Raw genomic sequence first — 26,465 nt, 5'->3', positions numbered from 1 at the left:
ACCATACATCTCATTCTTTATTTTATAATGCATCACATTAAAATAATTAATCTTACTTTAATGCTACTGTGGGAGAGAGAGAGTCAAACAGTAGAGGAGAGAGATTAAAAAAGGAATAAAAACTCTACACAAAGTCATAGTGATTATTTAAATATACATAAAAAATCTGTGCAAAATGCCCCACTAGATATGAGATGTTTATATGTATTTTTGTGAACAATATAATATCACACATTTTGCATTTAGATGGATTTTACATTATCCAATGAGAATACTCTTAGGGCCTATTTGGTTAGAGGGGTTGAAAATTAAGTAGGAGGATGGAAGATTGGGAAGGGATAGAAAAGTGGGAGGATAGAAGATATTTAGTTTTCTCTTATTTGTGTTTGGTTGAGAAGATAGATAAGTGGAGAGATGAAAAACTCATTTGTTAGGTTGAAAAAAAAAAATGAAAGGATGGAAAATAAAGTTGGTATAAATTTACAATTATATATCTATTAGTAAAATAACAAGTAATACATTTTTTTATTAAGAAATTGTGTATGGACACTTCAAATTATATATTAAAAGAAAAAAAAAAATGAATGAGAAGTATTGGAAAAGATCCAAACCAAAGAAGAAGAAAAAAAAAAGAACAAAGAAAAAGAATGAACCGTAACAGACTGAAGAAGAAGAAAAAAAGTAAAATAAAAAACTGAAGTAAATAGAATAATACTTATAAATATAGAGACACAAAAATCAAAGAAAAAAAAAAGATGAGAGGCAAAGAAGAAAGAACCCATTTGCACGAGAGTATTTTGGTTAGCTAATTTTCATGAGCATTTTCCATTCAGTTTTCTTCTCATTTTGGAGAGAAATGTTTTTGGTGGCCCTGGGAGAAAACACCCGAGTCCTATTAATTTTTTTTCCTCTCTGTCCTCCAACCGAACGCTCACTAAAAATATTTTATCTCTACTTTTCTCTCCTAAATTTTTCATCCTCCCTAAAATCTCTCCAACCAAATAGACCCTTAGACTCCAAATTATATCGAGTCGCTTGGACCGACAAAATTGAGAAAATGGTTAGGTGTTCAAATTAGACACCCACGATTAATAATAAAAATTGCGGGGCTTCCACTTAGGGCTTTAACCAATTAGACAATTGCCTTAGTGGTATGGTGGAAGAGCCACCCAGTTAGGAGTTCAATTTATACATACCCTCTATGTGCTGCCTCACTTGGCTAGATGCAATATGCATTCCAACTAAACTAATAATTAAGGACTTCTTCCGGTTCTCGTCCTTTAAGCATCTTTTCATTTTCTTTGTTTCTCATCCACATACTGCATAATCTTCTCTTACATACATTCGTAAGACAAAATTCCACAAGTTCCATATTTACTACTAAGGTTGAAGATGAACCCACATAGAAAGATGGATATGGTCTTGAAAATTACCTTTACGTGGTGGCTATGGTGGTTGAGATTGGCTGTAGCAAACTCACAGATCAATCTGTTAAATAGTGGGTGCAGCCAATACAACGTGTCCCGCGTGTCAAATTTCTACAACAATCTAAACGCAACGTTCTCGGACCTAAGAGCACAGCTGAACAACAACAAATACTTTGCGACTGCACAGTAAGTGAAGGGTTCGGAACCTGTCTATGCCATGGTGCAGTGCAGAAAGTACCTGTCTAATGCTGACTGTGTTGCTTGCTTCACCACCGCTGGGTCGAAAATTCGCAACTGCTCTGCTGCCAACGGTGCCCGTGTCATCTATGATGGCTGTTTCCTCAGGTAACACCACTGTGATTGTGCTCTGGTTCGTATGTTGTTTCACTTTGCTGACAGCGCACCTATTTTCTATCTCGTAGTGATATGGAGATAGAGATTTCTTTTTTCTTCCTATTTGTTTCTACATCTTGCGAAATCTATTCCAAGGGGTGAGGTCATGCCCAAGCTTTGCCAACTTCTAAAATCTCTCACTCACATGTAGTGGGCATGACCAAGCCATGCATATATCTCTCGTGTCATTAATTTCCTAGCGATGCCCCTTTAGACCACATCTTCAACAGTCATAAACAATATGCCAAAGTAGCAGACCACATCTTCAATGGTCATAAACAGTATGCCAAAGAAGCGGATAATATATTATAAGTTTGTCTAAAAAATTCTATATATTACTATCGTGTTTGTATGTTTTAATAAGTATTAATGTTTCTGAAAAAAAACAAATATAGGGATGTTTATCCCACATCGATTGTGTGTGTTAAAGTTTCAGTCCTTATAAACCCAGGTTACTACTACAAAAGTTAGGTCTTTTTTGTGGTGATACTCTGGTTATATAATATATTATAAGCTTATTTAAATAAATAAAAATAGTAGACAATAAAATCTCTAACTCGTGACATGGTCAAAGGTCAGACACGACTCGGGCGCTTAGTGCCCCCTTCTATATAAAGGCCCCCAAACATTTTTCCTCTACTTTTAAGAAGTTTCAAACAATTGAGTAATGCTAGAAAAAATGCAACTTTAAGTACATGAGGCTTACAAATATATGTAACAATCATAGAAATTTTGAAACTGTTAATCCAATAAAAATTTATTAGGTGATGGGTTCAAGTTATATTTGATGTAATTATTTAATATAATTTGTAGATGTTGACAACTTATTAAATGCATTTTTTAATTGCTTTTTTTGATTGATGATATATCTTTGTAGGAAAAAATTTAGTTGTAGCCGAAGGCTACCTTACTCAATATCTTTTTATTGGAGGTGAATTTTGACAAATTCACCATTGGATTACATGTTCTTTTTATATCCTCCATACTTGCAAAGAACATGCAATTCAACGGTTAGATTTACAAATATGTAATAATGTTTATTTTATTGAGTAAGATTAATGTAGCCTTAGGTTATAACCAATCTTGTAACTAAACTTTGTCCATCTTTGTAAGCCTCAAGTTTTAAAATTTATAAGGAAAAAGTTTGACTATAAAATTGATTGTAGCCTTAGACTACAACTTCCTTTAAAAAAATTAATATTGCTATATATTTTGAAAATCTAACTGTTGGATACATATTTTAAATTTTGTACCAATCAGATATTATTTACTATATGATCTATAAGTTTATATTTTATGCATAATTTTAAGTTATAAAAACTTGTAATTTAAATAATTTATTAATGACATAGTTATTGATCTTTAACATACTTATACGAGAGAGAGAAGATATAAAATCCTTGGACAAAAATAATTAGTGAATAGAATAAATGCACCTACTCATTAACACAAAATGAATTAAATACTTTGGTATAAATGCAAAGGTTTAATGATCTAGCTAGAAGACAAATCCTTAGAGCACTATTAAGGATTTTCAAAACCAACAAGAAAAAGAAGAAAAAAAAAATCTAAACCCGGCACATTTCCTCATAGGTTGGACTCTAACTGCGAAATTCCCACGTGCATGGAAGCAAATGCTATCTAAAAATATTAAAGTTGAACAATTTCTAGCCATCTGGCACTTCCTCACTGGCGTGTGTGTGTCGATGATGTTAGCATATGTCTGTATGTATGTAAATAAACGAAAAACAAAAACAAAAAAACAAAACGAAACATAACCATCTTGCTTGTTATATCATGTATTTTTTGAAGGGACAAAATCTAGCATAGTGGGCTTTCACCATATTGGGCCTGACGGATCCGAGCCCATGGGCCAGCAACAGTAGAGCCCAGGGGCCTAGAGCAGTTCCGTATCCTTGTCGCACACGTAAAGTCTCCAAGGAAATCAGAAACCTAGCGCAAAGAGCATTCCGGAAGATACGCGCGTTAATCCCCTCTACAAGGAAATGTCTTGTCCATCACGTTTGGGATTACTCAAGAGGATTCCTATAAGGAAAAGACTTCCGCATCAAGGAGGAGAGGTCAACCTACTACTATAAAAGCCTCAATACCCTCGCAAATCAAGGTACGCATAATTTACCATCTCTAGCACTCTAGAGTTGAGAACAATTCTAACTTGACCGTCGGAGGGTATTTGGTCGACACCACACCGGTGCCCACGGCGAGATCACTTCTTTCTTCTTGCAGGTTGTTAGCTTAAGCGAGCGTGGACCATGTAGCTCACTGGTGATATTACGGCATTATCAATTGGCACTGTCTGTGGGGAAACGCGAAGAATTTAAGCCAGATTATCACCTCCCGGATATAAGAGTCGCATGGTACTCACTCGCTCGATGGCTACCACCAACAATGCTCAAGAAGACGAGCTACCGAGATCTACTACATTAGAAAGGCAGGTCCAGACTCTCATGATGGCGGTAAAATGACTCACAAAGCAGAACCATAATCTGGAGGAGCAGCTACGTCAAAGGGATGCAAGACCTAACCTTCAGGAGCAAAACTAGGAAGGTAACAGTGCCGAGCGAAGGGAGCAGGAGAAGCTAGAGGGTAGCAACACCCCAAGCCGATCGGAGCGGCAAAACGTGAGCCTTCCGTATCTCATGGATTTTGCCCCCCCGCCTATCATCGCAGAGATGCAGGCGATGAAGGAGCAAATGAAGGTCATGATGAACGCCCTCAAGGGGCGAGTATCTTCTGATCTCGACGATTTAGTGAACAGAACCGACTCACCATTCACCGCGTCCATCAACTCATTCCCCCTGCCACCAAAGTTCCAGATGCCTCAGATCGAAAGTTACGACGGGTTCAAGGACCCACTTGACCATCTAGAGACCTTCAAGACCCTGATGCACCTTCAGGGTGTACTAGAAGAGATCATATGTAAGGCGTTCCTAACCACACTGAAGGGGCCTGCGAGGGTTTGGTTTAGTAGGTTGACACCAAACTCCATCAATACTTTCAAGGAGTTGAGCGCCCTGTTCACCTTACACTTCATAGGCGGACATCGATACAAAAAGTCCACCGCGTGCTTAATGAACATTAAGCAGCGAGAAGACGAGACGCTACGAGCCTACATAACTTGTTTCAAAAAAGAAGCCCTTTCGATTGACGAAGTTGACGATAAGATACTCGTAGCCGCGTTCACTAGCGGGCTACAGAAGGGTAAGTTCTTGTTTTCCTTATACAAGAATGACCCAAAAACCATGATGGACGTTCTCTACAGGGCTACCAAGTACATGAATGCAGAAGATGTGCTGCTGGCCCGTGAGGAAAGGCCTAAGAAGAGGGAAAGGCAGGAGGACACGAGACAAGATAGGGGGCGAAAGGTCGCTAAAACCGGGGATCAACATGATGAAAAGCGCTCCAGACCACCCACTGGAAGATTCACCAATTTCACCCCGTTAACCGCCCCGATCGACCAAGTATTGATGCAAATCAAAGATGAAGGAGCATTGACCTTCCCTGGAAAGTTAAAAGGAGACCCCAACAAAAGACCGAGAGACAAGTATTGTCGCTTTCACCGGGGCCATGGGCACGACACAGCTAACTGCTATGACCTGAAGCAACAGATTGAGGCCCTAATCAGGCAGGGGAAACTACAGAGGTTCATCAGCAGGGAAAGAGCTGATACTCCAGAGGAACAGGCTCCACGACGGGAGAATGAGCGTCCTAAACCACCCATAGGAGAATGAGCGTCCTAAACCACCCATAGGAGACATACGAATGATCGTAGGGGGCACAGCTGCAGCCGGATCTTTCAAGAAAGCCCACAAAACCTACCTCAGGATGGTCCATAGCATCCAACTCACGGGATCCGTACCAAAGATGCCGCGAATAGATAACCCCGTCATAAACTTTTCAGAGGATGACGCTCGGAGACTTCACCATCCTTATGACGACGCGCTAATAGTCAGCCTGCAGATTGGGGATTATAACATGCACCGGGTCCTCGTTGAAAACGGCAGCTCAGTAGACATTTTGTACTATCCAGCATTCTAGCAGATAAGGATTGACAGGGAACGATTGTCCCCAACAAACGCCCCACTCATAGGATTTTGGGGTACAAAGGTGTTCCCTTTGGGCGCAATAACGCTAGCTGTGACGGTGGGTGACTATCCTCAGCAGATCACTAAGGAGATAACGTTTCTCGTAGTCGACTACTCGTCCGCCTACAACGCCATACTCGGGCGACCCACTCTCAATTCCTGGAAGGCGGTAACTTCAACATACCACCTAATGATCAAATTCCTGACGGAATATGGGGTAGGAGAACTGCGGGGAAACCAAGTAGCAGCACGAGAATGCTATATCGCCATGTTAGAGATGGAGGATCAGCAGCAGACGATGTGTATCGGGAAGCAGCGAGCATTAGCAAAGCCGGATGAAGAGCTAGAAGAAGTAAGACTTGACGACACACGGCCTAAACGAATGACTAAAATTAGCACACTAGCCAGTTGGCCAGTACGCCAGACGATCACGACTTTCCTAAGAAATAACCAAAACGTCTTCGCCTGGAATCATGAAGATATACTGGGAATCGACCCCTCGGTCATGGTTCATAGGTTGAATGTGTCGCCCTCCTTCCCTCCAGTCCGGCAAAAGAAACGAGTCTTCGCCCAAGAGTAGGATAAGGCCATAGCCGAGGAAGTTCGGAAGTTACTGGAGGCAGGTTTCATACGAGAAGTATACTACCCTGATTGGCTGGCGAACGTTGTTATGGTTAAAAAGGCCAATGGAAGCTGGAGGATGTGCGTACACTTCACAGACCTCAACAAGGCTTGCCCCAAAGACAGCTACCCGCTCCCACGGATAGATACCCTTGTGGATTCGATTGCAAGACACCAGCTCCTAAGCTTCATGGACGCCTTCTCTAGCTACAACCAGATCTAGATGGGCGAATTTGATCAGGAGAAGACCTCTTTCGTCACAAGCCAGGGATTATTCTGCTACAAGGTGATGCCTTTTGGACTTAAAAATACTGGAGCAACATACCAAAGGCTAATGAACAAGATGTTTGCACATCAGATCGGCAGAAACGTTCAGGTTTATGTTGACAACATGTTGGTTAAAAGCATGCACGAAGAACATCACCTAGACGATCTCAGAGAAACATTCGATACACTTTGATCGTTCAACATGAAGCTGAATCCAAACAAGTGTGCATTCGGAGTAACGGCGGGAAAATTCTTGGGTTACATGGTATCCCAAAGAGGAATAGAGGTCAACCTGGAGAAGGTATGGGCGATAATGGAGTTGGAACTACCAAGGACTGTCAAGGAGGTCCAAAGTCTAAATGGAAAGATCGCAACTCTAAACAGGTTCGTCTCAAGGGTGATGAACAGGTGTTTGCCATTCTTCCGCACTCTGAGAAAGTTATTTGAGTGGACGGATGAATGCCAAATGGCTTTCAACGACTTAAAGACGTATCTCTCATCTCCACCACTGCTCAGTCCGTCCGTACAAGGTGAGCAACTCTACCTTTATTTGGCAGTCTCACGTGCTGCAGTAAGCGCAGCCTTGGTGAGGGAGGAGGACGAGATACAGAAACCCGTCTACTTTACTAGCCGCGCACTTCGTGGAGCAGAAGAGAGGTACCCTCAGATGGAGAAGTTGGCTTTCGCGTTAGTAATCGCTGCGCGGAGACTTAAGCCATACTTCCAGGCGCATACAATCATTGTCTTAACGGACAAGCCGCTGAGAAAAGCCATGAATAGCCCAGAAGCAGCAGGAAGAATGGCCTTGTGGGCAATAGAGCTAAGCGAATTCGACATCCAGTACTGCCCGTGGACGGCCATAAAAGGGCAGGCAGTAGCTGACTTCATCGCCAAGTTCACACTCGGGGAGGACCAGTTGGTAGAAGAGAAGGAACAATGGAGTATCTACACAAACAGATCCTCAAACAGACGAGCCGGAGGAGCCGGAGTAATGATTCAAACTCCGCAGGGGGACACGATACAATGTATGATCTAACTGGATTTCCCAACAATCAACAACGAGGCAGAGTATGAAGCCTTGGTCGCAGGTCTAGACCTTGCAAAGGCCGCGGGAGCAAAAAACATAATTACCCACTGCGATTCATAAGTGGTAACAAGTCAGATCAATGGCGACTACGAATGCAAGAACGATAGAATGAAGTGGTATCTATAAGAAGTGAAGTACCGAACCAACAACCTCGAAGTCGAATTCATTCAGATCCCAAGAGAAGAGAACGGAAGGGCTGACCACCTAGCAAAAGCTGCATCAGCCGAATTCATGCTGGTTCCCGAACAGGTATTATCGTTTGTCCAAATATCCTCACTTATTGATGACGGAACAAATATGCAGGTTGTAAACTCTGAATATAACTGGACCACGCCATTAATCTCTTACCTAAGGGTTGGAGTGTTACTAGAGGAAAAGGGCGTCGCAAGAAAACTGAAGGTCCAGGCATCACGGTTCGTGCTGATAAAGGACGTCCTATATAAAAGGAGTTTCTCCCGACCGTACCTGAGGTGTTTGTGCCAAGAGGAAGCAGATTACGTGATGAGAGAAGTACACAAGGATATCTGCGGGAACCACTCGGGCGCACGATCACTGGTACACAAATTGATCCTAGTAGGATACTACTAGCCTACAATGATGAAGGATGCGCAAGTCTATGTCCAATCTTGCGACAAATACCAGAAGTTCAGCAATCTCATCAAGCAGCCCTCCGAAAAACTGACACCTATGACGGCACCCTGGCCGTTTGCACAATAGGGACTTGATATCATGGGCCCATTCCCGATGGCTATCCGACAACTGAAATTCTTGGTCGTCGGCATAGACTACTTCACTAAGTGGGTCGAGGCAGAAGCTTTAGCCACAATCACGGAGAAAAACATAAGGAGTTTTGTCTAGAGAAACATCGTATGCAGATACGGGATACCCAGGGTACTGGTTTCTGACAACGGTAAGCAATTCGACAACAGTGCATTCAGAGATTTCTGCTCAGAGCTAGGGATCAAGAATCACTACTCGTCACCCGCACACCCACAGGCGAACGAGCAAGTTGAGGTCACAAACTGGTCCCTGCTCAAAATAATCAAGACCCGTCTTGAGGGGGCAAAAGGCATCTGGCCGGACGAACTACCCAGCGTCCTATGGGCATACAGAACCACAGCAAAAACTCCCACTGGAGAAATACCATTCCGACTTGCATATGGAACCGAAGCTGTCATTCCCACAGAAGTGGGTCTCACGAGCTACCGGGTGGAGAGCTACGACGAAAATAAGAACGAAGAAGCTATGCGCCTCCAGCTCGATCTAGTGGACGAAGTTAAAGTGGCAGCAGAATAGAGGTTGGCGCTTTATTAGAATCTCATGGCGAAACACTACAACAACAAAGTGAGGCACAGGGGCTTCCAGGTCGGGGACCTTGTACTACGGAAAGTAATGGGTGCCACTAGAGATCCTTCACAAGGAAAACTCGGCCCCAACTGGGAAGGACCCTACAGGATCGTGTCATGGCAAAGGAAGGGCACCTACCACCTCGAGACGATGGACGGACAAAAGTTGCAGCATCTTTGGAACACGGAGCATCTTCGGAAATACTACCAGTAGAGAAATTTTGGGGAACCGACAATTTCCAAGTTTATTTTATTATATTCTTTTAGCTACAATTTACTAGTTGTTTCTTTCACTTTTGCTATAATCTTTTTGTGCCTTTTTTAGCCCAAGGGGGCAGGTACTTTTTCTACAAACACATTTTCTTTAAAGAAGAATATTCAGATACAAATTTGATTTTCCACATGGATGTTTATTACGAATGGATATCCTATACAGGCAACAAATCCACAAAATGGACGGATCACCCAAAGCGTGAAATAACTGCCCACAAAGTGGACGGATCACCAAAACGATGAACTAATTTACAAGTCCATAAAGTGGACGGATCACCCAAAGGGTGAACTAACTACCCACAAAGTGGACGGATCACCAAAACGGTGAATTAATTTACAAGTCCACAAAGTGGACGGATCACCCAAAGGGTGAAATAACTGCCCACAAAGTGGACGGATCATTAAGATAGTGAAATAATTGTCCATAAGGTGGATGGATCACCTAAACGGTGATCTAACCTACAAAGTCCACAAAGTGGACAGATCACCAAGACGTTGCAATAAATTACGAGTTCACAAAACAGACGGATCACCAAAAGGGTGAAATAATCGTCCACAAAGCGGACGGATCCGCATAATGGAAAAATAACATAGTCCACAAAGTGGACGGACCACCCAAAGGATGACATACTAGTCCTCAAGGAGGACGGATCACCCAAGGGTGAAGACTTTTTATAGGTCCACAGAGTGGACGGATCAATCAATACTGAAATTTAATTAAACTCCACAAAGTGGACGGATTGAACGTTGGCTAGAAATACTCTCGGATAGACGAGTATTTTATTAATCTCCACTACATAGGGAGGACGGATATTTAAGAAAGTTCCAAACAGTAATAGAAAGCATAAAAATAAAGTAAAGCATTAATAACGGATAAAAAGCCCAGGGGGCAATTGTTTAATACAAAAAAAGGACGGATTGTTCTCAAAATGAAATACAAAAGAGACAGGTAATATCAATCTAATTTTTTTGGGTCGGCATCTTGGACATCCTTTGATGGGACTGATTCTCCGTCACCCTGAACCGCATCGTCACCAAAGAGGTCGTCTATATTCTCTGAAGCGATGGGCAAAGCAAACGTCTGATCTTGATCATTGACGTTTATCATTGATAAATCCAGTTCAGGGTAGGCTTTTTTAAGCTGACGAAGTGCATCATCAAAGCCTTGAAGGAACGAACCCCCCAGCTCTCTCAGCAAAGCGTCGGAGTCTCGGTATTCACGGACCGCATCCTCCTTGGCTTGACGGAGCTTTTCCTTCAAGTCCTTGACTTCCTTGTCTTTGGCTTCCAAGGCCTTCCCAGCTTCCTCCGTCCTCTGCTCCAGCTCTTTTCTCGCTTGCTCTAACAGGTCAAACTTCTTCTCCATTGTAGACTTCCACTTATGAAGTTGACCGAGTTCATCCTCCGTCTGCTCTGCCTTTGCTCGAACACGTTCCAGAGCAGCCTCACGGTTCAGACACCGATCCATTAGGCCCTTCATCATAACCAAGGACTGAAATAAACAAGTTAAAATGGGTTAAAACAAAAGGCCAAGCAAGATAGACGGACTCAAGTCGACGGATAAAAGTTACCTGTGCAACGACAAAAAGACCCGTCTCCCCCATTGCCTCCGTCGAGTGATTGCCAAGGTCCTCGTAGTCCTCCGAGGAAATGATTGATGAAAGTCTCTCCAAGGGGAATTTGGAGTCGTCGCGGAGAAAAGGAGGAGGCTTCTCCTGGCTAGTGGACGGGGCCTTCATTAAGCCCTTGCCAGACCTGTGTTTTGAGGGGGTGACGGTCTTCACACCCTCTGCCATCAACCCTACGATGGGTTCCAAAGGGATTTTCTGTTGCTTAGGTGGACGATCAGACTTGGATGACTGTTTCCTCTTTGTCGACGACACCGTCCCCTTAGGAACCATAATCTCGCCTGTCTCCTTTTGCCTAGCGGCTTGTGATTTTATCAGTGCCCTCCTCTTTGCGTCGCCCATCTTTGTAATACAGGACGGATGAAATTATCTACATAAGGATAAAAATATTTAAACGAAGTAAAAGATGACGGACTTACGTCTGTGAACTCTTTCGTCGTATTTAATGGCCTCACGGGTAGGCTCGGGACCGTCACAATACCAATGGATTGTTCTCAGATTTACCAGCTTCACCCAAGTCTGTTCTTCCGACTTCGTCTTTTGAAAAATTCTTTCTAGGAAGCTAAACTCTTCAACATTGACCTGGGGGCGCCGTCTACCTGCAAAGGAAATAGACGGTTAAAAGAAAACGACTATAGATGATGAATGTAAAATATTAAAGCAAATATGACGGATGCATACGAGATGAATGTAAAACCCCCCAAGTTGTGTCGACGGGCATAAACTTCGTCTCTCCTGGACGGTTCATCCACCCGTCACCCTCTAGGAAGAAATACTGACTCTTCCAGTCTCTATTTGAGTCCGGTGTTTCAAAAATGACCTTCAGCAACGAGCTCCTACTGGCAAAGCTATAAATTCCCCTTGACTTATCAATCTCGTCTGGACGGTAGCAATGAAGGAATTCATGTACCGTCAGCCTCTATGCACCGTCTGTCATTGCACCGTAGAGAATCTCCATGGCTATGAAGACCCTCCAGGCATTAGGGGATATCTGGTTGACAGACAAACCCAGATAGTTTAAAAGCTCTCTATGCAAGGTACTTAGTGGAAACCTAAGTCCCGCCTTTAGCATCTGTTCATACACTCCGACACCTTCTACCCCATCGTAATAGCATTTCTCTGATACGTAGGGTAGACGGATAGGAATGTAGTCTGGAATTTGAAAATTAACTCTAAAGGTGCTGAAGTGTTTCTCCTTAATGACGAATTTGAACTTATGAATCGTCCACTCTGGTAGCATGATGAACTCCCTAAGTCCATCAGCACAGACGACGGGTCCCGACGGTTGATCCTCGCCGTCATCAGACGTTTCTTCTACTTCGATCATCTCCATATCCTCATTTATTGAGGACGAGGAAGAGGCAGACAGACTCCTCTCTTCGCCAGGACTCTCTTGGTCTTTATAACCAGACGGGTATACTTCCTCATATTCCGTCCCGTCACGAACCATTGATTGATTACTTGACGCACTAGACATTTTCTACAGTCGACGGTAAAACCTAAGACTGACGGGTCTAAGAGTATTGACGGTTGTGTAGATCTAACTAAATATAATTGTCAAATACAAGACTTGAAAATGAGAATAGCGATACTCACCGTTCTTTGAAGTAACTGGAGGTCGACGGTTGTATGGTCGGCGGGTTTGTATGGTCGACGGATTTCTCTTACAAAGATGACGGTGGCACTCTGACAAGTTGTTTTGGCTGTAAAATGAAGAAATGAGGATTGAGAAGTGATATATATATACCTGAAGTGCACGGAAGACTAAGCGACGCTTCGATCCGATAGAAAATCCAATCAAGAAGTGACACATGGCATGCTCATAAATGATTGACAACCTGTCATCGAATAGTCGCAATCCGTCTCCTCTTGAGGAACCGTTAACTTCAGATATTCTAAACCTCCGTCCTAAAATGTTCTTTGACCGTCAACCCCAAATCAAGCCAAACCGTCACCCTAAGGGTCCGGCCATATGAGGTGTGACGGACCCGTAGGGTGAAGGGGGCAGCTGAAGGGACAAAATCTAGCACAATGGGCTTTCACCATATTGGGCCTGACGAATCCGAGCCCATGGGCCGACAACTGTAGAGCCCAGGGGCCTAAAGCAGTTCCGTATCCTTGTCGCACACGTAGAGTCTCCAAGGAAATCAGAAACCTAGCGCAAAGAGCATTCCGGAAGATACGCGCGTTAATCCCCTTTACAAGGAAATGTCTTGTCCATCACGTTTGGGATTACTCAAGAGGATTCTTATAAAGAAAAGACTTCCGCATCAAGGAGGAGAGGTCAACCTATTACTATAAAAGTCTCAATACCCTCGCAAATCAAGGTACGCATAATTTACCCTCTCTAGCACTCTAGAGTTGAGAACAATTCTAACTTGACCGTCGGAGGGTATTTGGTCGACACCACACTGGTGCCCATGGCGAGATCACTTCTTTCTTCTTGCAGGTTGTTAGCTTAAGCGAGCGTGAACCGTATAGCTCACTGGTGATATTACGGTATCATCATTTTCAATCCAATGAAAAAGCTTTACAATAGGACTATTAAATATTTTGTTCGATATTCATTAAAAAAAGAAGTATTTTGTTTGATATTTTATATAATAAGTACAACAACCTAGACCTCTTATACTTGGTAATTAAATCAGTCTATTCAAAATTTTAATGGGAGGCTCTCACAACTTATAACCTTCCATCACTTATGGGTAGTAACTAAAATATTTGTTGTATTAATGGAGGTTTCATATGTTGCAAACTTTATTTTTATGTTATTTAGGTATGAGAGCAATAACTTCTATGATCAAACCACTTTGCCGGGTAATCAAGGGCTTTGTGAGAATCGGACTGCATCGCAACCTACTACCTTTATTACAGCCGTGGAAGAATTGTTACAAGATCTCCAAGTAGCAACCCCTAAGATTAATGGTTTCTTTGCTGCAAGCAAGAAGGAAATAGTTGGTGATAGTGGGGAAAAAGTAACAGTGTATGGTGTAGCACAATGTATTGAGACTGCTAGTGAGAGTGGTTGTCAAGATTGCCTGAAACCAGCATCCAACAATATAAAAGTTTGTCTTCCTGGTGTATATGGTAGGGCAATAGATGCTGGATGTTTCATGAGGTACTCAGATACGCCTTTCTTTGCTGATAACCAAACTACGAACATTGATCTCTTCTTCGAAAATGGTGAGTTTTGTGTGAAATCTTTGCCTAGCTTAAGTGCTATATAAATAGACGCTGTATCAAAATTGTCATGTTGTTGGACCAAAATGGCATTTGCAAATTTTAAATATTTAAATTTATTATACGCAGGAGGTTCAAGTAATAAGAAGAAAGCCATTATTGGAGGAGTAGTTGGAGGTGTAGGTGCTCTTTTCATTATAACTTTGTTTGCCTTGCTTAAACTATCAAGAAGGCCCAAGGAAGATCTTAGAGGTAATACCACCTAGGTTTTTTACAATGATATTTGAATTATGATGTCTTGTGTTTGCTTCTTTTTTAAATTAAAAAAAAAAAAAAAAACTATAAAATTCAAGACATTATTATTATTTTTTTTCAAATAATGTTTTTGTCTAATCCGATATAGATACATCAATATTTATATATGAATTTTCTTCATAAATGAAACGACCATAATTGCTTTCCTCCATAAAGGTGACATATTAGGGGCAACTGAACTGCGGGGCCCAGTGAATTACAAGTACAAAGATGTGAAATCTGCAACAAGAAATTTCAGTGAAGGAAACAAACTTGGAGAAGGAGGTTTCGGTGATGTATACAAGGTAAAAATAAAGTAATCAGAGTTTAAAAAACATCATATGTTTCATCACGTTGTTCCAATGATTTCAACAAGTATAGCCCCAATTTTGTTTTCTAATTTCAATCAAATTATCAATTATGGTATTGTTATATAACAGGCATTGGTGTCATGTATATGTCTCATTTTTCCAATGTCATATTATCAAATTTCCATGTACAGTTATTATAGCATTATAATCCTCTTGTTGTATGGTGGACTAATTTGCCATGCCTTTATTTTGTGTATCAATGACTAGGGTACTCTAAATAATGGGAAGATAGTTGCTGTCAAGAAACTAGCTATAGGAAAATCCCCCAAAGTAAAGGCAGATTTCGAGAGTGAAGTGAAGCTTATAAGTAATGTTCATCACCGGAATATGATCCGTCTTCTTGGGTGTTGCAGCAAAGGACCAGAACGACTTCTCGTCTATGAATACATGGCAAATAGTAGCCTAGATAAGTTCTTATTTGGTAACCTACACTCATCTCTTCAATCTTAATAAAGCTTAATCGCTTATAATTGAAAACTACTTTGAAATACATGCATTTAACTTAGTTTAAAAGTAGGCTTAGATCTTATTTAATTAAAACTTACTATTGGGATATAGGTGAAAAACAAGGCTCCCTTGACTGGAAACAACGGAATGATATAATCTTGGGCACAGCTAGGGGACTTGCCTACCTACACGAGGAATTCCATGTGTGTATAATACATAGAGATATCAAAACCAGCAACATTCTTCTTGACGATGATCTCCAGCCCAAGATTGCAGACTTTGGGTTAGCAAGGCTTCTACCTGAGGATCAAAGTCATCTCAGCAAGAAATTTGCCGGAACATTGTATGTCAAACTAGTAAAAATCATCCTTCTTTGGAGTTTGTCATTGTACTTGACTACTTTGCATGGTTTGTGCATTACTTGCATAAAATTTGAAAGGAGGTGTCACGTAAGAGTGAGATTTCCTTAAACATTATGATAAAGAAAAGATGCTTAATTAAAAAATACAAAAGGCGGGGTTAATTTGTAAAAAACCTTATAACTTAATTGACACATCTTAGTATTTTCAACAAAATCTAGGGTTCAAATCTTTGTCTCTCAACTAATTAAAACATAAACTTTTAAATATATATATTCAATTTAACATATTAAGCGTACATTTGGTACACTGAATGAAGATTATGACAGGAATTATAATCTTTATTATTAGTAATAAAATGTGTTGTAATGTAATAATTAAACATATTCATTAGTTTGGTTATGAGTTATAACATTAGAATGAAACTTAACATTTATTTTAGGAAATATCTTACTCATACAATTATATCTCTTTAAAAATTGTTATTTTCAAATTTAAGAGAGATATGTATTATTTTTTATGATTTTTTATTTTTATAACTGTTAGATGTGTATGGAAAGTTTGTTTATTTTGAAATATATTAAGTTTTGAAATTATTGTACTTACTAAGGAATAACTAATACAACATTTTAAAGAGAAATAGTTATTCCTCATTTTGAAGAATAACTATTCATAAGAAATGACTATTCTTTGTAATAAAAATATAACCAAACTAAAAAATAACTAAATCATAAGAATAACTATTATATTACAGCGTTTATTACAGTTTACCAAACATGTTCTAAGTTGAAACTTCTACAAGAAAGAGGCAAATACCTAGCCCTTCTTAGGTAGAAAACAAAAAATCAACAATTCTAAAAGCTATAGGATCTTCTCAAAACATCAGCTCTTTTGAATTTCAAAACTCATTCATCTCTTAAACAGTTAGCTAGTCATCTAGTCAGCTTTCTAAAGATGTCATATGAGAGGGTGATTCAAAGAACAAGGTAGTTAAGGAAATTTGTAAAAAAAAAAAAAAAAAAAAAACCTTGCAATCCTAGGGGTACCATATTCTTGTCTTCTCCCGATAAAAAAAATTTATTCTTGTCATTTCAAGCTTGAAAGAGAAACTTTTTTTTTTGGTTAACCATGTTAATTGCATAATATTAAGAGTTAATAATTCTATTACAAAATACATTAAGTTTTGTCAGAAGCCAAGAGGCTTGCCACCACAGGCACATAATATTAAGAGGCACATTTTACTCATTTATGAAAATTACTTGACTCAAAATTTTCAAAGTAAATTTCAATATATTGCCAGCACAAGGTCAATAAGTCATATTACATGTGTTAGGTCCCAAAAGTCTGATTTATATAATTTAATGACCTCCTTAATAATCTCTCTCTCTCTTTTTTTTTTCTTATTTTTTTTTTATTTATCTAGAAAAATCTTAAACATGTTTAGGCCCCTATCAATCCATAAGACAAGAATTCTCTTATAATTTAAAATGGATTTATTTCATGGTTTAGATTAAACTTTATAAATCTAATAGATATACAAACATTTACGTCACTTAAAATTTAAATGTAATAGATTTGAAATTTCACATGTGAGTCTATACTCTATAAATTTGTCTTAAATGCCAAATGACTAATATGTCATTTGTCTTAAACGACATATTATTAGTCGGTACATCTTTACATTTGTAAAATTTGGTTTGAGCCATAAATGACGTAAAATATATCTATATCAAATGAAAAAGAGATCCTCTCTTTTTTTTCCCTTGGGTTTCAGCCCGAGCACAAGAAACAATATTAATGATTAATAGAAGCACAGGAAACTCTGGCTTGACACAGTTTGCAAAAGATAGTGAGTGAATTTGCTTGAGAGTGCATATTGCAAAAAATGTAGAGAATCAGTACTTAAGTAATGTAGAAATGATTCCTTACCTTTTTCTCAAAAAAAAAAAAAAAATGTAGAAATGATGGTTTTCTTTTTTCTTTTTTCAAAATAACATATTTAAATTCTATTTAATTAAGAATAAATAAATGAAAATAGCTAATTTATACGCTATATATATAGGAATAACAATATTCCCTTTATATCAATCTTGACGAGGCTTTACTCATTTTCACCTATGTAGGAGACATTTTTTTATTATTACAATCATAGTTGTTAAAATGTGAATCGTATCGTGAATCGATTTTTAATTTTTCTGTATCGTGTATCGTATATCGTAAGATATACAAATACTTTATAAAATTTATAAAAAATTATATATATATATATATATATATATACATATATAAAAAGTATATTCATTATAAATTTTGAATATATTCAACTAAAGACTAATTTATTCATCACTTATGTAATAATATTTAACAAGCTAATTAAATAAATCAAACTAGCATATGTTTATAACATACGCATTCAAATTTCTTAAATTCAAAAGTGATAATATATTACAAATGACCCAAAAATAATAATTTATTTTCATCATATTTATCAAATTGCCTAATCAACCCCATCTAAGTCAATGCTATCATCTGTTTATAATTTTGCAAACTTATTTCTTCATTAAAATTTTCTTCATCGCCATTTGTCATTAACATTTACTATTTCTTCTTGTGCTTTTTATTTTAATAATATTTTTATAAATTTTTTTTTGGCATTCTAGTTTCTTGGACTTATAACAATAATGATAAAAATAAAAATTTATATTTTCAATTAATATTTTATTCATAGTATATAAAATAAATTTGTAAATATTAAAGTGAAGGGTAAGTGTGTACTATATAATCTAATTGTAGGAAAGAGAGCAAAAAAAACTTATGAACATGTTATTTTAGTAGGGTAAACTAAGTAAACTAATAATTTTTTTTGTTAAAAACAAGTCTAACAACTTGTTAGATTCAAATAAAAGTACAAATTTTAACAAAAAAATCTCATTTTAAAGCATTTGTTTATGTATTGTACGATATTTACGATTTTACGATATGATACGATTTATATAATACATACACTGTATCGTACAATTCATGAGCACTTATAATATGCTGATACGATACAGAAATTTTTATACACGATGTGATACAATACGTATCGTACGATACGTATCGCGTATCGTACGATACTGACAACTATGATTACAATTTTTTGATAATTTTAGGTTAAGGTTCTTTTACAAGCAATTGATCAAAGGATATAAAATAATTTTTTTCTATAAAAATAGGTGTTCTATTTTTGCTCATATATATGCATCCCGGATTCACCATTAAAATATAAGTTTTTTTTAGAAGACATTAAAATAAAAATTAAATACAAATAATTGAGCTGTATTAATTTGAATATAAAATCTAGACGGGTGTGTTTATATAAATATATTGGAATGGTTTCGTTGCACAAGTAATACAAACATGTGTCATCAATAATATAAATGATAGTTTATTCTCGCCTACACTAAAAACTGATTAGTAACTTGATCTAATGATAAATAACTATCATCAAGAACAGATACCATAGGTTGAACTATCTAAATAATAATAATAATAATAATAATAATAATAATAATAATAATGATGATGATGTTAAAACAGAATGTCTTTATTGCAAGATATGTTCAAGCAAATGAGAGCTAATTTGATCTAATTAATCCTTCAGAGGATACACAAATGAGAGATAATTTGATCTAATTAATTCTTCAGAGGATACACGGCACCCGAGTATGCAATCCATGGTCAGTTATCAGAGAAGGCAGATATTTACAGCTTTGGTATTGTTATTCTTGAAATTATTTGTGGCCGAAAAAGCAACGATGTCAGGAATGATCTTGACGGTGAATACCTCCTTGAACGTGTAAGTTTTCTTATCAAAATGGTCTACTATGCCCAATATCTTAACAACAAACCAAGTAAATATGAATAAGTCTAATTACACAATTTTTTTACTTTTTTTTGGGGGTAATATACTAAAGTGACAAGTTGTGAATAATAAAAAATAGAAATAATGTTAATAGTTGGTCTTAGTAAAAGTGATTATGCTTTCACAAAAAAAAAAAAAAAAAAGTATAAGTAATTGTCTACCACTTACAACATGTCATTCCGATAAACGATGAAAAAAATTGGCCCTAACAAAGTTAAGAAAATACCTTTATTGATCTACCGAATATTTTTTGATACAATCTACCGAATATTCAAAATACTTATTAGTACTAGATTCTTTATTTTCTTCCATTGATCTTGTATGGATGCCAAAGGGGTGGGTTGGACATTTTTTAGATGGGGTCATAAACGGAATGGACATATAATATAATAATTGTTCATTTATCCATTTATTATTTATTTGAACTAATAATTAATACCTATTATTCACACAACTAATTTATTTTAGACACCACTCAACCCACTCATAACCCAATTATTATATTCACATTTGTAATTACAAAAATTGTAAAACCTCCCAACTAACCAAATGACCCCATTTGTATTTTCAAAAATGACCCAAATAGTCTATAAACTCGTAAAACCTCCAAGATGACCAAAATCTTCTTCCCCCCGCCCCATCTTTATGAAATCTCCAGAATGACCAAAATATCTCACCATAACTTGTAAATAACAAAATACCCTTGAAACTCCAAAATGATTGAAATACTCAAAAACCTCAAAAAATAGAAAAATATCCTCAAAACCTCCAAAATAATCAAAATACCCCTCCCCACATAAACGTCTAAAATATCATCGAAAATGACAAAAATCCTCCTAGACCTCCAAAATAACCAAATTACTCCTGAAATCTCTTAAATAAACAAAATAACCCTGAAAGCTAGCTCCAAAATGACCGAAAATCTGAAAATCATAATCAAATTGAAAGATGGAAGAAAAGTCTTTATACAAAATCCTTTATTACCAAATTGAGTTTTGACTGGTTGAATTGGCTTAAAATGCAATGTATTATTTTCATACATACGTACATATATACATACATATATATATATATATATATAAATATATAAACTATCTTTGATATATTTAATTCCTATCATGCAACTATCTTTTTTTCCTGGATTCTGTGTGAATATTTCTCAATTGCACTTGTTGTAAACATCATATAGTATTTTGATATAAAATTAAGTCATTTCCGTTCAAAGATGCAAAAGATTGTTAGATGTTTCACTTGGATTTTCATTTAAGCTTTTTCGTTGTAGACATTTTTGTATTATTTATGGAATTATGGTTTTTGAAGAGGCAGTACGCTCTTTAGTGTACTAAGAATTATCTATAGGTGTTCCGGATTTAGTGACCTTTAAGGTGCATTTTTGTTATTTTGGATATTTTGATCATTTTAGAAAGACTAAAATGCAAAACTAACCCTCTAAATATCATTAGATTTCATTTTAGTCCTCTAACTTTACTTTTGTTCATTTCAATTCTCTAACTTTCAAATTTATTCAATTAAGACTTCTCCATGTTATATGTTGTGGTTAATTTTTCAATTTTTTAAATTTTTTTCAAATTTTTTGAATTAAAAAAAAATCTATTAATGATTAAAAATTATTTTTCAGATTTTTTTTTTCAAAAAATTTTAACAAAGGTTATCAGAAAGGCCTTAATTGAATAAATTTGAAACTTAGGGGACTAAAATGAATGATAGCAAAGTTAAAGGACTAAAATGAAATGTGAAGAAAGTTAGAGGGTTAGTATTACATTTTAGCATTTTAGAAATTTTGGGAGGAAATTTTAATGATTTTGGATGTTTTAGGATATTTTGGTCATATTTAGAGGTTTTTAGGTATTTTGATCAATTTTGATATTTCAAAGGGTATTCTTGTTATTTTCTTTGAGGTTTTAGGGTGGTATCTTGGTCACTTTTGATATTTTGAAAGTATATTGGTCATTTTGAAGGTTTTAGTGTTATGTTGGTCATTTGAAAGGTTTCAAAAGTAGTTTTAGAGCTTCGTGGATATATTCTTCATTTAAATATTTAGGGGATATTTTGATTATATTTGAGGTTTTAATTGTAATTTAGTCATTTTGAAGGTTTTAAGGGTATTTGGTCATTTTTGAAATTTTAGGGGTATTTTGATCATTTTGTAGCTTTCAAAGTATTTTAGTCATCTTAGAAGTTCTAGGAGAATTTTGGTCATTTTGAAGATTTTAGTATTTTAATAATTTGAAGGTTTAAGAATATTTTGGTTGCTTTCTAGGTTTCGATGGAATTTTTTGTCATTTGGGAGCTTTCAAGGAGATTTTCAATTAACTAAATAACCCCATCATCATCATTCAATAGCCCAGCATATGCTTGTAAAAATAATGATCTAGTTGTATGGAATGGATAAAAGAAATTCTAGACATGTAAAACGATGAAATCTCGTTGCATGGAATATACAGTACCTGTTACTCGTTATAAAAATAAATAAATAAATAAATAAATAAAAATTAAGATATAGATTATTGAATTTAATTCAATAACTAGTATTATGCCCGTGCGATGCATGGTTTAATCAAAATTCATATGTAAACTATAAAATAGATAATAAAAATAAATGATTATTTTACTTTTAAGTTATATAATGAATGTATATTGTGTAAGACTAATGTATTATAAAAGGCATATATATATATATATATATAATAATCGAATGGAAGATGGTAGATAGCTTGTAACTAATATGAAAGGAGATACCTAAAATTTAAGGCTCAAGTAATATTTAAATGGAAAAACCTTAAATTTAGTAATTAAAAACTATCCAAAAAATGATTGAAAGCATATTTAAGTGGAAGCATTAATTCAATAATTAAGAACAATTTAAATTAATAAACATTTAAGAATTTGAAGAAGAGACTTACATGAGAATTTAATTTTTGTCCTTGAAAGCATGGGAGAAGACACCAAAACTTGAGTGATTTTCACCCTAGCAAAAAATTATAATAAACAAAGAGGATGTGTGTGTATATATATATAGATATATACTTCAAGTTTTTTTTTTTTTGGTTGAGAAAAACTAAGAGTTAAGACATTGGTAATAAGTTTTCATCCACAATTGAAAATATAGCATTGAAAATAAGTTATACCTTTCAATAGTAGGCCATTTTTGGCCTGTGAACAATAATCTCTATTATTTGATCTCAACCTCTTTGTGTAATTATTTACAAAACAAAATAAGTAGCACCAAAAAAAAAAAAAAAAAAAAACCTGCTTAGTATGATATTTGCTATCTAGTTCACCTAAATAAGTTTTTTCAAAGGGATGATAAAGCTTTAACTACGAAGAGATACAATATGCTAAACAATAGAGAATAAAACTTAAACTACAAAGAGAATAGTAGACCGTTAAAATAAATGTAGTAGCTTCCTAGTTAACATTATGGGCAATACAATCTATTATATCTTTTAATTAAGCTCTAAAACAATCCAAGTGTTGTGAATACTGTGCAAGAATCTGTGTTGAAGACTCCAATCTATCAAACTTGTTACAACCATCTTTGCATCTTCACTGATGTGCCCCATCTGTGATATGTTTTATAGGACCTCACAGTGCATATATAAAAAAGTTGATAATAACAATTAAAATTTGTGTCTATCTAAAACATTGTCAAAGCATTAGGGTAAACTTTTAGAATTGATTTAATAGCTGGAATTAAAAAAAAAAAAAAAAAATTCCTTGTAATGAGCACCACATAAAGAAAATAAATCTAAAGCTTCTAACCACAAAATTAAACTTTAATTTTATGCATGCTTGCATGGGATCCATATAAAGAGTATAAAAGAAGTGACCAAGAGAAAAAAATCAACAATATATGCACAAACTTCAAAAGATTAGGTAGAGTACAAAAGGCTTTGAAAAAACTGCAACAAAATACATATAATAGATGACTGAAGCTAGGCAAGTTCATGTGCCACCTGATTGTTTTCTAAGATTGAAACCATGGCAAGCCATGAAAGATGTTTTGTATCATGTGTCCAAGAGGCCCAATTGATTCGTTGGTTTGACCGCTTGAAAAAGCAATGTGCTTCTTGCTCCTCTTGGGCGAGATAGATTTCTACTTCTAATGCAAAAACCTCCGTTAGTTTTCTAAATAGAAATAGATAACTTGGTTTTCTAGTTTCAGAATAATTCTAGCAATAGAAGAGTTCTAGATATATTTGGAGATATTTATGATTTTAACATTTCAGATTGATTAGACTTCATTGAATTATTCTTGGAGATAAATATGATTTTAGCATTTCAGGTTGATAAGCCTCCATCAAATAATTCTTTATGATCTAATCTAAAGTTGTTGATAAACTTGGAGACGGAAAGGAGAGTAAAAATTATTGATAATTCATAAAAGTTAAAATTTTTATCAACTTAGAAATTATAGGAGAAAAAGATAAGGGCAAAAAAATATATATCTATTTTTTGATTTTAGGGTTTGTTGATAATATTTTAGATAGACATAACTGTTATAGTTGTAAATTAAATACTACTTTCTTTCGTTACCTGATTTGTCATATTTATCTAAAAAATATGCATATATCTATTCTTAAAATCTAAAAATTTAAGAAAATTTCGACAATTTGGTGCCACTTGACGCAACCACGACATCTAAGCCCAACTTTTATTATAAAATACATATAATAGATGACTGAAGCTAGGCAAGTTCATGTGCCACCTTATTGTTTTCTAAGATTGAAACCATGGCAAGCCATGAAAGATGTTCTGTATCATGTGTCCAAGAGGCCCAATTGATTCGTTGGTTTGACCGCTTGAAAAAGCAATGTGCTTCTTGCTCCTCTTGGGCGAAATAGATTTCTACTTCTAATGCAAAAACCTCCGTTAGTTTTCTAAATAGAAATAGATAACTTGGTTTTCTAGTTTCAGAATAATTCTAGCAATAGAAGAGTTCTAGATATATTTGGAGATATTTATGATTTTAACATTTCAAATTGATTAGCCTTCATTGAATTATTCTTGGAGATAAATATGATTTTAGCATTTCAGGTTGATAAGCCTCCATCAAATAATTCTTTATGATCTAATCTAAAGTTGTTGATAAACTTGGAGACGGAAAGGAGAGTAAAAATTATTGATAATTCATAAAAGTTAAAATTTTTATCAACTTAGAAATTATAGGAGAAAAAGATAAGGGCAAAAAGATATATATCTATTTTTTGATTTTAGGGTTTGTTGATAATATTTTAGATAGACATAACTGTTATAGTTGTAAATTAAATACTACTTTCTTTCGTTACCTGATTTGTCATATTTATCTAAAAAATATGCATATATCTATTATTAAAATCTAAAAATTTAAGAAAATTTCTACAATTTGGTGCCGCCACTTGGCGCAACCACGACATCTAAGCCCAACTTTTATTATATATAATATGATATAATATGATATGATATAATATGATATAATATAATATGATGTGTGAAACACTTCTTACTAGTTAGACTACCTAGCAATCCTTTGCTTGCATTATGCACATTCTCCTTATATGAACAAAAATTCAACTAAGTACATATACTTATCCTGAAATTCTTAGTACGTGGTATGAAAACAACCAAAGTTAATTTCACATGTGATTTATGTTTATGGGTCCCTATTTTATGGTGCAATTATAGGCATGGAAACTGTACGAGAATAATAAGCATTCGGAGTTGGTGGACGAAACCTTAGACCCAGAAGACTATAAAATAGAAGAAGTGAAGAGAACTGTAGAGATCGCTCTAATGTGCACACAGTCATCAGCTTCTCTAAGGCCTTCAATGTCTGAAGTTGTTGTTTTGCTCAAAAGCAAGGGGTCACTGGAGCATACCCCATCTACTAAGCCAGCCTACGTTCATTCTGATAAGAAGGTCGGTGAAGAAAAGTCAATTTCAACTGCCACCCCCATATCTAAAGCCACTGTCTCTATCTCTCAAATCTCAGGTCGCTAAACTATGGATATCTGAAATTCTTAAGCAACTATGGATCTTGTGTGTGTGTCGAACATGGGCTTGTGAAACTGTAATAATGAAACTCATTCACTATTTCCTTACTCTAGATGGGTATACGTGGAGATTGTAATATGAACTCACTCTCAGAATCTCTAGCTGAGTACAATTACTAGTGGTTGAATGAACAATTGGCTCAATTGCTTTCTTGAAAAACAAGAAACAATCATACTTTTTAGGTTTCTCCTCAACCGAATGGCGGTTGACAAGAGAACCTTTGAAGCTTAAATCAAATAATCAAATAAATATCTCCTTTTGTTCTAGTGATTGTGTGGATGCAAATTCTTTTCTTTAGATTAAGAATGTAGGTTTTGAAAGCTTTTATATCAGATAATAGAAAAGCACAGAAAGAGAAACCAACTTGAAGTTGAGACACCAAATGAGAAATATGAAAGAGGATGTTGCTAGTGATAATGGTGTCATCCGCATAGAGGAGGAAAATAGTGACCTTGGAAGTATGAAGTACAAATAAAGAAGGGTCTGCATAGGAAGTTGTGAAGCCCAGATGGAACAAATGATAGGTGAATCGATCAAACCAGGCCCGAGGTGCCTGCTTAAGTCCATAGAGAGATTTATGGAGTTTGCAGACATGTTGAGAGCTCAACATAACCCTATGGCTACTGCATATAGACATCCTCCTTTAGAAATCCATGTAAAAAAGCATTAGAGACATCCAGCTGCCTAAGAGGCCAATGAAAACTCACA

General features: G+C 36.2%; 1 protein-coding gene across 1 annotated transcript; it reads left to right on the top strand.

The window, feature by feature from the left end:
• Nucleotides 1-1,257: 1,257 nt before the first annotated feature.
• LOC115957457 (cold-responsive protein kinase 1-like) lies at nucleotides 1,258-25,703 on the top strand. Its single transcript, XM_031075701.1, has 8 exons — nucleotides 1,258-1,772; nucleotides 13,925-14,331; nucleotides 14,461-14,580; nucleotides 14,800-14,927; nucleotides 15,201-15,414; nucleotides 15,552-15,783; nucleotides 19,487-19,637; nucleotides 25,389-25,703. The coding sequence occupies exons 1-8, from the start codon at nucleotides 1,645-1,647 to the stop codon at nucleotides 25,701-25,703; spliced, it is 1,695 nt and encodes a 564-aa protein (XP_030931561.1). The 5' UTR covers nucleotides 1,258-1,644.
• The last annotated feature ends 762 nt before the right edge of the window (nucleotides 25,704-26,465 follow it).

This window comes from Quercus lobata, chromosome 2, assembly GCF_001633185.2.
Source record: "Quercus lobata isolate SW786 chromosome 2, ValleyOak3.0 Primary Assembly, whole genome shotgun sequence".
In the NCBI taxonomy this organism is placed as follows: Eukaryota; Viridiplantae; Streptophyta; class Magnoliopsida; order Fagales; family Fagaceae; genus Quercus; species Quercus lobata.
The sequence above is the reverse complement of the archived record's forward strand: the minus strand, read 5'-3'. Positions and strand labels throughout refer to the sequence as shown.

What these genes read in the sequence shown, in the direction of transcription:
- LOC115957457 (XM_031075701.1), top strand. Translation starts at nt 1,645, where the DNA reads ATGGTGCAGTGCAGAAAGTACCTGTCTAATGCTGACTGTGTTGCTTGC. An exon ending in TATGATGGCTGTTTCCTCAG is followed by an intron (nt 1,773 to 13,924) that starts GTAACACCACTG and finishes TATGTTATTTAG; the next exon opens with GTATGAGAGCAATAACTTCT. An exon ending in GCCCAAGGAAGATCTTAGAG is followed by an intron (nt 14,581 to 14,799) that starts GTAATACCACCT and finishes TCCTCCATAAAG; the next exon opens with GTGACATATTAGGGGCAACT.